The 11,015-nt window shown below is 52.0% G+C and overlaps 1 protein-coding gene across 1 annotated transcript; it reads left to right on the forward strand.

Annotated features, from left to right (window-relative positions):
• The first annotated feature begins 228 nt into the window (after window positions 1–228).
• Window positions 229–10,531, forward strand: ATP5MF (ATP synthase membrane subunit f). The gene is made up of 4 exons (XM_077275366.1): window positions 229–374; window positions 4,882–4,989; window positions 7,194–7,310; window positions 10,433–10,531. Exons 1-4 carry the CDS (start codon window positions 359–361, stop codon window positions 10,459–10,461), a joined length of 270 nt encoding a protein of 89 aa, XP_077131481.1. The 5' UTR covers window positions 229–358; the 3' UTR covers window positions 10,462–10,531.
• The last annotated feature ends 484 nt before the right edge of the window (window positions 10,532–11,015 follow it).

Genomic DNA, 11,015 nt, shown 5'->3' on the forward strand with positions numbered 1-11,015 from the left:
AATATGTTAGCATTTGGGGCCCCATTATAAACTTTGCCTAGGGCCCCACTTTGCCTAAAACCGGCCCTGGCTACAAGTGTACAAAGATATTATACAGTCACCATGTGACAAGTGGGCCTGTGTAACTTCAAATGCCAGGGCTGAATTGTAGTCCCAGTCCGGCCCTGGTGCACATGATGGACGGGTGTGTGTACCTATGATAAATGTGTAGTTCAGTTGCCACCTGCAATATGGCTGCTTCCATTCTATCAGGGGAGTGACGTCACGGCGAGCTTCCGGTCCCGCCCCTCTCCGGCAGTCATTGAGCGGTGGAGTTCTCTTTTCACTCCTGAGCGTCAGTGTCATTCCGGAGGACAAAATGGCGGACAAGCTGGGTAAGTGAGCGCGGCGTGTGTGTCCCTGCACCCTCCATGGACGCGGGGGCTGCACTGCCCGGCGGTATAATCATGGTGGAGTCCGGCGGCTGCAGGCTCACAGTAACGGAGGGTCAGCGCTCTCCTACCCCGCATACAGTAATGCCGCAGCCCCCGGTGCCCGCTCCTGCGCTGGGTAACGTGGTGGTGACGGCATTCTGGGACTCAGGGTTATGCTGCACCAGGCAGGAGCGGCCATAGCGCGGGGTCACCTTGTCCTCCACTGCAGGGGCAGCACGGGCCCATCTCCTGTGTGGGAGATTCTCATTACAGCAGAGGCCTCTCCTTATTATCACCCCTGTATGGCTGTACAGGAGCTGTATGTGGGGGGCTGCCCAGTGGGGTCACCCCTGTATGGCTGTACAGGAGCTGTATGTGGGGGGCTGCCCAGTGGGGTCAGCCCTGTATGGATGTACAGGAGCTGTATGTGGGGGGCTGCCCAGTGGGGTCAGCCCTGTATGGATGTACAGGAGCTGTATGTGGGGGGCTGCCCAGTGGGGTCAGCCCTGTATGGATGTACAGGAGCTGTATGTGGGGGGCTGCCCAGTGGGGTCACCCCTGTATGGATGTACAGGAGCTGTATGAGGGGGGCTGCCCAGTGGGGTCACCCCTGTATGGCTGTACAGGAGCTGTATGTGGGGGGCTGCCCAGTGGGGTCACCCCTGTATGGCTGTACAGGAGCTGTATGTGGGGGGCTGCCCAGTGGGGTCACCCCTGTATGGCTGTACAGGAGCTGTATGTGGGGGGCTGCCCAGTGGGGTCACCCCTGTATGGCTGTACAGGAGCTGTATGTGGGGGGCTGCCCAGTGGGGTCACCCCTGTATGGCTGTACAGGAGCTGTATGTGGGGGGCTGCCCAGTGGGGTCACCCCTGTATGGCTGTACAGGAGCTGTATGTGGGGGGCTGCCCAGTGGGGTCACCCCTGTATGGCTGTACAGCAGCTGTATGTGGGGGGCTGCCCAGTGGGGTCACCCATGTATGGATGTACAGGAGCTGTATGTGGGGGGCTGCCCAGTGGGGTCACCCCTGTATGGATGTACAGGAGCTGTATGTGGGGGGCTGCCCAGTGGGGTCACCCATGTATGGATGTACAGGAGCTGTATGTGGGGGGCTGCCCAGTGGGGTCACCCATGTATGGATGTACAGGAGCTGTATGTGGGGGGCTGCCCAGTGGGGTCACCCATGTATGGATGTACAGGAGCTGTATGTGGGGGGCTGCCCAGTGGGGTCACCCATGTATGTACAGGAGCTGTATGTGGGGGGCTGCCCAGTGGGGTCACCCCTGTATGGCTGTACAGGAGCTGTATGTGGGGGGCTGCCCAGTGGGGTCACCCCTGTATGGATGCACAGGAGCTGTATGTGGGGGGCTGCCCAGTGGGGTCACCCATGTATGTACAGGAGCTGTATGTGGGGGGCTGCCCAGTGGGGTCACCCCTGTATGGCTGTACAGGAGCTGTATGTGGGGGGCTGCCCAGTGGGGTCACCCATGTATGTACAGGAGCTGTATGTGGGGGGCTGCCCAGTGTGGTCACCCCTGTATGGATGTACAGGAGCTGTATGTGGGGGGCTGCCTGTCGCGGGTCACCCCTGTATGGCTGTACAGGATCTGTATGTGGGGGGCTGCCTGTCGGGGGTCACCCCTGTATGGATGTACAGGAGCTGTATGTGGGGGGCTGCCTGTCGGGGGTCACCCCTGTATGTACAGGAGCTGTATGTGGGGGGCTGCCCAGTGGGGTCACCCCTGTATGGATGTACAGGAGCTGTATGTGGGGGCTGCACAGTGGGGTCACCCCTGTATGGATGCACAGGAGCTGTATGTGGGGGGCTGCCTGTCGGGGGTCACCCCTGTATGTACAGGAGTTGTATGTGGGGGGCTGCCCAGTGGAGTCACCCCTGTATGGATGTACAGGAGCTGTATGTGGGGGCTGCACAGTGAGGTCACCCCTGTATGGATGCACAGGAGCTGTATGTGGGGGCTGCCTGTCGGGGGTCACCCCTGTATGTACAGGAGCTGTATGTGGGGGGCTGCCCAGTGGGGTCACCCCTGTATGGATGCACAGGAGCTGTATGTGGGGGGCTGCCTGTCGGGGGTCACCCCTGTATGTACAAGAGCTGTATGTGGGGGGCTGCCCAGTGGGGTCACCCCTGTATGGATGCACAGGAGCTGTATGTGGGGGCTGCACAGTAGGGTCACCCCTGTATGGATGTACAGGAGCTGTATGTGGAGGGCTGCCTGTCTGGGGTCACCCCTGTATGGATGCACAGGAGCTGTATGTGGGGGGCTGCCCAGTGGGGTCACCCCTGTATGGATGCACAGGAGCTGTATGTGGGGGGCTGCCCAGTGGGGTCACCCCTGTATGGATGCACAGGAGCTGTATGTGGGGGGCTGCCCAGTGGGGTCACCCCTGTATGGATGCACAGGAGCTGTATGTGGGGGGCTGCCTGTCGGGGGTCACCCCTGTATGTACAAGAGCTGTATGTGGGGGGCTGCCCAGTGGGGTCACCCCTGTATGGATGCACAGGAGCTGTATGTGGGGGCTGCACAGTAGGGTCACCCCTGTATGGATGTACAGGAGCTGTATGTGGAGGGCTGCCTGTCTCGGGTCACCCCTGTATGGATGCACAGGAGCTGTATGTGGGGGGCTGCCCAGTGGGGTCACCCCTGTATGGATGCACAGGAGCTGTATGTGGGGGGCTGCCCAGTGGGGTCACCCCTGTATGGATGCACAGGAGCTGTATGTGGGGGGCTGCCCAGTGGGATCACCCCTGTATGGATGCACAGGAGCTGTATGTGGGGGGCTGCCCAGTGGGGTCACCCCTGTATGGATGCACAGGAGCTGTATGTGGGGGGCTGCCCAGTGGGGTCACCCCTGTATGTACAGGAGCTGTATGTGGGGGGCTGCCCAGTGGGGTCACCCCTGTATGGATGCACAGGAGCTGTATGTGGGGGGCTGCCTGTCGGGGGTCACCCCTGTATGTACAGGAGCTGTATGTGGGGGGCTGCCCAGTGGGGTCACCCATGTATGTACAGGAGCTGTATGTGGGGGGCTGCCCAGTGGGGTCACCCCTGTATGGATGCACAGGAGCTGTATGTGGGGGGCTGCCTGTCGGGGGTCACCCCTGTATGTACAGGAGCTGTATGTGGGGGGCTGCCCAGTGGGGTCACCCCTGTATGGATGCACAGGAGCTGTATGTGGGGGGCTGCCTGTCCGGGGTCACCCCTGTATGTACAGGAGCTGTATGTGGGGGGCTGCCCAGTGGGGTCACCCCTGTATGGATGCACAGGAGCTGTATGTGGGGGGCTGCCTGTCGGGGGTCACCCCTGTATGTACAGGAGCTGTATGTGGGGGGCTGCCCAGTGGGGTCACCCATGTATGTACAGGAGCTGTATGTGGGGGGCTGCCCAGTGGGGTCACCCCTGTATGGATGCACAGGAGCTGTATGTGGGGGGCTGCCTGTCGGGGGTCACCCCTGTATGTACAGGAGCTATATGTGAGGGGCTGCCCAGTGGGGTCACCCCTGTATGGATGCACAGGAGCTGTATGGGGGGGGGCTGCCTGTCTGGGGTCACCCCTGTATGGATGCACAGGAGCTGTATGTGGGGGGCTGCCCGTCGGGGTTGACCCCTGTATGGATGTACAGGAGCTGTATGTGGGGGGCTGCCCGTCGTGGGTCACCCCTGTATGGATGTACAGGAGCTGTATGTGGGGGGCTGCCTGTCGGGGTTCACCCCTGTATGGATGTACAGGAGCTGTATGTGGGGGGCTGCCTGTCGGGGGTCACCCCTGTATAGATATACAGGAGCTGTGCAGGGCACGGGCTTGCGTATGTGATGGGGTGTGGGGGCTGCATATTGGGGGTCACCTGTGCGTCACGTGACCTTTAAGAGGTCCTGGGCTGAGGTATTAAACCAATACCTCATATAGTGTATGTGTTTATCATATGCATACATTTTTTGCACTATATCATATCCTTTTTTGCAGGATGTGGCCAGGCCTCTTTATGTTGGTTAGGTTTTTCTGGGGCGTCTGTCACTGTGTGCTGCATATTATAGTGCTGGGCAGCCCGCCTGTTAATACAAGGGGCGTCATTAATAGGTTGCATACCAGACAATGTGCACCACACTTATCAGTGTGACTGGCGTCCTATGTGAGTTATATCAATGTGCATTTTTTCTACTAGGCAGCCAACCCCTGCAATGTTTGGAGGATGGGGGTGGTTGTTTGTATCAAGTAGTGTGCACATGTGCCGCTCCTAGCCTTTATCAGTGGAGGCCTGCTGCATCCTGCTAAGTGTGCATTTGTCATCAGACAGGGTTTTGGGAAGGCCGTATCTCATTGTATGTATTTTGTCCTGGGCTGTGACCATTCACTTTTGGCTGGGGGGGGGGGGTCTCCATTATATTTCTCTGGCCTGTGTATATCCTTGCTATGATGTCACTAAACACTTTTAACCCATTGTGTTGCAGTTCCCCTGGCAGAGAAGCGCCTCCTGGATGTGAAGCTCGGCCAGCTGCCCACCTGGCTCTCCACCTGTAACTTCACTCCCAATGGGATTTTTGCTTCCCTTCGCAGAGGTGAGTCGGGGCTGCAGAGACCTCCGCCTCCCATTTGTCTCCTTGGAGAGTAACCGTGAATGTGCAGCTGCCGTTTTGCTCCTTGGTCTCATGATCCCTGGGGGACCAACCAATCTGTGGGGTATTTCCAAAGACCAGAGCATAAATGTGTGCTAGCTGGAAGTTGCACTCTGGGGCCGGCATATCTGTGGAGCCCCCTACCAGCCTGGATGGGAAGGTGTCTGCCTCATACAAGCGGAGGAGGGATGCAGAGTGGGGCTTCGGGAAGCTGAGAAGGCCACCTCTAGGACACACACACCCATGGCAGATTAACCGGAGATGTTAGAAAGTGAGAAGAAAGCTTCTTGGCTGATGGCGGCAGCCGTAAGGCCCCTTTCACACATCAGTTTTTTGCCGTCAGTCATAATCCGTTGGCTCAGCGGATCCGTCGCAGATTGTGAAAAACTGATGCGATGGATCAGACTAGCGGATTTGGCTAAGTGGATCGGAGCATGCTCAGTTAAAAAAAAAAACAAAAACGGAATCCGTCGCCGGATTCTGTCATTTGACGGATCCGGCACCATAGGCTTCCATTCTAGCAAACGACAGATGGCAACAGATCCGTCGCTGTCCGTTTTTTTGACGTACACAAAAAACTTTACTTTGTCCATTGTCTCCGGCTGCCGGACAAACCATTTTCGACGGATCCGGCGAACGACGGATGAAACGTGAGGCCATCCGTCGTAATCCGCCACTAATACAAGTCTATGAGAAAAAACCGGATCCGGCAGCAGCAGACGCTGGATCCGTTTTTTTTTTTCAAAATTCAACGGATTGTGACTGATGGCAAAAAACTGACGTGTGAAAGGGGCCTTAGGCTACGTTCACACGATCAGGATTTCCATCCTTTTTTTTTCCTGCCCGTTTTTGGAAAACGGCAGCTAAATTCCGCAGTGAATTTGAGCTGCGTTTTCTGATCCTTTTTCTTCAGCGTTTTCCACTGCGGGTTTCCAATAGCAGTTTCCTATTGGAGCTGCTGGAAAACCGGTGCGGAATCCGCTGAAAGAATTGACATGCTACTTCTTTTTTCCGCTGGAAAATCCGCGCGGATTTTCCAGCGGAAAAACGGATCGTTAGCACAGCGGTTTTGGTTTTCCATTGGGTTACATTGTACTGTAACCAACATGGAAAACTGATCCGGATCCGCAGCTGAAAATCCGCTACGGATCCGGATCAAAATCCGGATCGTGTGAACGTAGCCTAAAAGGGTTTTTCAGGATGATTTGCAGTTGGCCCTAAAGCAGAAAAAGTTCTAGTAAAGAAACACCGGTCGCCTATACCAAGAATTTGCTGCCGTCTGTTATTCCACCACTGACATAAGTGATGACATCTTGTCCATCAGGCGCCTGACTGCTGCAATCTATCACCCAATCTGGCAATGTTGTAGGGTCCTGAATCCCCCTTTCTTGATATTATAAATAGAGGGAAGCCGCCTGATTCCTGCTGCCCACACCACAAGCATTGTGCATCAGATTGGCAGCCACAGATTTTTTAATTCTCCAAAACACTTCTACATTCCAGAGGCAACATAGTGTGACTAGCTGATCTGCAGTACCTGGCAGCAGCCACTCAAGTGTGCGGCGCTGCTGCACTCCAGTCTGTACCGTGTCTGCATCCATCTGCAGCTGATCAGTGGGCAACAGGCTTCAGACTTGTCAATCTTATAATGAAGACTGAGGATGGGTCATCTGTGTAAAGAGTGTAGAAGTTACCAGGACCGCTGCAGCCTGTGACTGGGCTCAGTGGTCAGCTGATTAGAACAGCACATTATCAGGGATCATCTGATGACGCGCTCTTAGGGCCCAGTCAGACAGCCACATAAATGGGCTCTCCTGAGCGTGATGGCTTCATGTATTTCTGTGCAGCTATCGCGCTCTGGTTGGGAGATCGGCCGGCCGGCCTATGCGCTGTGTTCCGATCTCGGTCCCATTTATACGGCTGTCTGACTGCGCCTTATAGTCACATGGACACTGCAGTGGTCCTCTGACTTCAGCCAATCATTGCTCCCGGGGCTGGTGCACGCCGCATCCATGCTTATAATAAACTACCTATCCCTATAAAATGAAGCTAAGTAACAAATGTCATGTTTGATGAATACCAGAGACTGGAAAGAAAAGCTCTTACAAACGAGTACAAGTGTCACTAAACCGTTTTGTATTCCGCAGGTCACGACCGATATTATAACAAGTACATCAATGTGAAGAAGGGAGGAATCGGGGGAATAGCCATGGTGCTGGCTGCGTATGTAGTGCTGAGCTACACCTGGGAATACGATCACATTAGTAAGTGGTTATAGAGCAGGACGTATACATTACTGTGCAAGCGTAGACCGTCCCAAAAGGCGCCACATTTACTTGGGTGGTTCAAAATCTATATGCACGATGTTGCATGGTAGGCCACACTGCATTATGCCTGGCCTTGATTCTTCACACAAAGCCATACCCCTTTGTTGGACAAGGCGTAGAACTGTTGGAAACACATCATACATATGGTAAAAGTTCTGGCAGACAGCTTTATTTAATACATAGCTCTATAAAACGCCAATAATTACTACCCATTATGCCTCCCCTTACTAAGGCTGCCTTGAACTCATAAGGACAAAGCCAACTTTAGTTTTTGAAAAGATTCATAACTTATTTATTGTCGTGGCTATATAGTCTTTTTTTTTTGTGTGTGTGTGATGAGTTGTTGTTTTGAAAAACAGCATTCATTTTACTGTACAGGAAAATAAGGGAAAAAATCCAATTGAAGTGATACAGTATACAATTCTGCCATAGTTTCCTGGGTCTCAGTTTTCAGGGTTAAATTAATTGTGCAGTAACAATGACCTGGCAGTATGATTCTCCAGGGCAGTACAATTACTGCGATTCCAAACTTTAGATGTGTCGCCATTTTCCGAGACCCATAACTTAATTTTTTAATGCAGCCGGGTGATGGCTTATTTTTTGGGTTGGAAGCTGTCAATACCATTTTGTATGAAATACAATGGCTCCACTTCATTGTGTTTTGTACTCCAGTATTATTGAGGGGCACACAGGAATAAGATGCCCCAAATTCACTAACAGGCACACACCTGTCATAGCGCTGTCAGCTCAGCTGAACTCCGCAGTGTGATCAGGAGAGCGGCCATCGCACAACACACTGGTAATGCCTCCTTGTGAAATAATCTCTGGAGGCAGAGTCTCATGCAGATTAAGGTTCCTCCCATAATCCTGAACTGCTCATTTACATATAAGAAATACAGGGATTTCTCTGGAATTAGACATCCGATGGCAGCTATTAAGGTGTCATTTTATTCAGCTTCCTTTGACCTGATTGTTTCCCTTTAAATTCGTTTGTACTACTATTAGATTACCCAAATTTCTATTTGTTATTGGCGCCCCCTAGTGTTCTTTTGATTTCCTTCCAGAAAGTCCATCTCATGCAATGTTGGTAAAAAGAAGTGTTATTGTTTTGTCTGCACAATATCCTTCAGTTTGCTTTTGTAGATGGGTGGCATCTAGTTGATGAGACTGGGCATTTTTGACCACCGGAACTGGCTATGAGGTGGAAGTTCTAAAAAGGAGTGAAAAAAAAAAACCAAAACAAAAACCAGAGGATTCCATAACAAGCACGTAACAGTAATATACAGGCACAAGTGTTAGTTTAAATGATTCCTTATCTTGTTCTGTTTTCTGATTTAACCCTTTACGGCCATATGATGTATTGGGCATGTCATATGCTAGCCCTGTGACTGATGTGGGTTCACAAGCCGCATCTTTGCCAGCAGATGACCACTGTTACAATCAGCCATCATCTGCTAACAGCCTCGGGTGGAGCAGAGCTCCACCTGCAATGATCCTGTGACCTGAATAAAAATAATAAAAAATCGTCATTCTTACCTTCCGGCGGCCCCCACAGCCTTCCCGATGCTCGCGAGACCGCTATGTCATTGTCTCGCAAGGCACTACTGGGAATGAGAGCTGCCGGCATCGGGAAGGCTGCGGGGGGGGGGGGACACCGGAAGGTAAGAATATCACGATTTTTAACCTGGGTTGTGTATGCGTTTTCGCAGCGGAAAAACGCGGCGAAGACGCATATACAACGTGTGCACATATCCTCGACGGATCCGTCACAAAAACGGGACCCAGTGCATCAGTTTTTTACAATCTGCACAGGTTCCGTCTTTTCAACATTTTGACGGATTGTGACTGATTGTAAGAAAAACGGAAGTGTGAAAGAGGCCTTAGTGAGCGGGGCCATGTGATCACTCGGCTGGAAATGCTGTTGGCTCCGGAACCAATGAGATGCATCGAGGGCACGCTGGAGATGAGTAGGATGTCTTCTGGAAGCCGGTGGCTGCGGGTGTCACTGTGCGCGCTATAAGAGAAATGAATATTCATTTCTCTTTAGCAGCGGGCACCGTTCCAGCCACCGGCTCCTGCCTCCTGTGACCCGCTGCTCTGCCGTTCCTCGTCCCCTGCTGGCCCCCTGGGACAATTGACTCGTGTATAAGCCGAGGAGGGTGATTTCAGCACAAAAAAGTGCTGAAAAACTCGGCTTAACGCGAGTATGTACGGTATTTTCAGTATAGTTTTTACATGTAAGTTAGTAAGGCCACGTTCACATGTTCAGTATTTGGTCAGTATTTTACCTCAGTATGTGTAAGCCAAAACCAGGAGTGGAACAATCAGAGAAAAAGAATATAAGAATCACATCAACACTTCTGTATTTATCACCCACTCCTGGTTTTGGCTTACACATACTTAGGTAAACTACTGAATGTGTGCACATGGCCTTATTTTGCTTATGTTGCCACAACATATTCTAGAGAGAGCCATGGCTGCATGCTGCGATTGGCAGGGAGACTCTACGCACTCGCACCCATACAAGTTTATGAGGAGTGCATGTGGAACATTGGACTGCAGTTGGATGTCGTCCGAGTGCAGTCCGATATACGTCAAGACAGGCAATGGAGAAATTACTTTGTCTCATCCGCACTTGTGCTCTGATTCTCACATGCAAGAGGATTGGAGCACTGACACTGGGATCACACTCGACACTGGGATCACACTCGCAGCAGAGTGTCATTAGCATATCTGATCTCATACTAGTGATTCCAGCCATTTCAGTGATTATCTTTCACGATCAGTGTGGTGTCTTGGCTCCTTGCTCCTCTACTGGTCAGCCGACTGTAGCCCCGGTGGACTGAGCTAGAATACAACAAAGGGTCACTATGGTTCTGTGCTTGGAAAAAGTGATGGGAAGTTCCTGATTGAGTCCCTGAGTCTTCTAATTAGTGGTGCTCTGACTGCAGGCTTCCCCAGCGATCTGTTTTTTTTATGGTGCACCCAAAATTCTAGCAAGTCCTCTTTAATTGTAATACTTTAAAACACCTTGCTAATATTTTTCTTGTTTTCTATAGAGCACGACCGCTGGAGAAAGTACCACTGATCACAGGAGTCCTCGCACACTACACAAGACGCTTCTGTATCTGTTCTGTATTAAAGTTATTAAAACCGTCCTGGATGTGTGGTCCTTCTGTACATAAGGCCTGATCTTGGGTATTCTGGAGCGTAACAGACATTTCATATTGCATTCAGTATGTAATCTCGATAGTACTGAAACGCACACCTCCACTTTGAAGAGAACAGCTGTTATAGTGCAGGATTTTGCACTATAATCATTTTTCTAAATCATTTGATTTAAAGGTTTTATTGTTAATCTGCTGCAGGGGCCACCCGGGGTCTGGGCTGCTGACTGTCCTGATCCTCCTGCTAGGCTGTAGTCCTCAGTGCGGGTGTGCTAGTCATAGGCTCTTCCAGAGCTCACTCCGGCACCAGAAATCACAGACAATAGCTAGCAGCATCTGCTTTTTCATTTTTTAATCGGATGTTTTTGATTGAGAATTTTTTTTCCCATATAAAAATAAAAAGCAATGTACCCTCACATATCCCCAATCCCTCGGAACCCTGAGAAAGTATACAGAGACATACCAAAGTGCAAAA

This window comes from Ranitomeya variabilis, chromosome 7 (genome assembly GCF_051348905.1).
Source record: "Ranitomeya variabilis isolate aRanVar5 chromosome 7, aRanVar5.hap1, whole genome shotgun sequence".
In the NCBI taxonomy this organism is placed as follows: domain Eukaryota; kingdom Metazoa; phylum Chordata; class Amphibia; order Anura; family Dendrobatidae; genus Ranitomeya; species Ranitomeya variabilis.

Coding starts and splice junctions, on each gene's coding strand:
- ATP5MF (XM_077275366.1), top strand. Junction 4,990..7,193: donor TTTTGCTTCCCTTCGCAGAG/GTGAGTCGGGGC, acceptor TGTATTCCGCAG/GTCACGACCGATATTATAAC. Junction 7,311..10,432: donor CTGGGAATACGATCACATTA/GTAAGTGGTTAT, acceptor TGTTTTCTATAG/AGCACGACCGCTGGAGAAAG.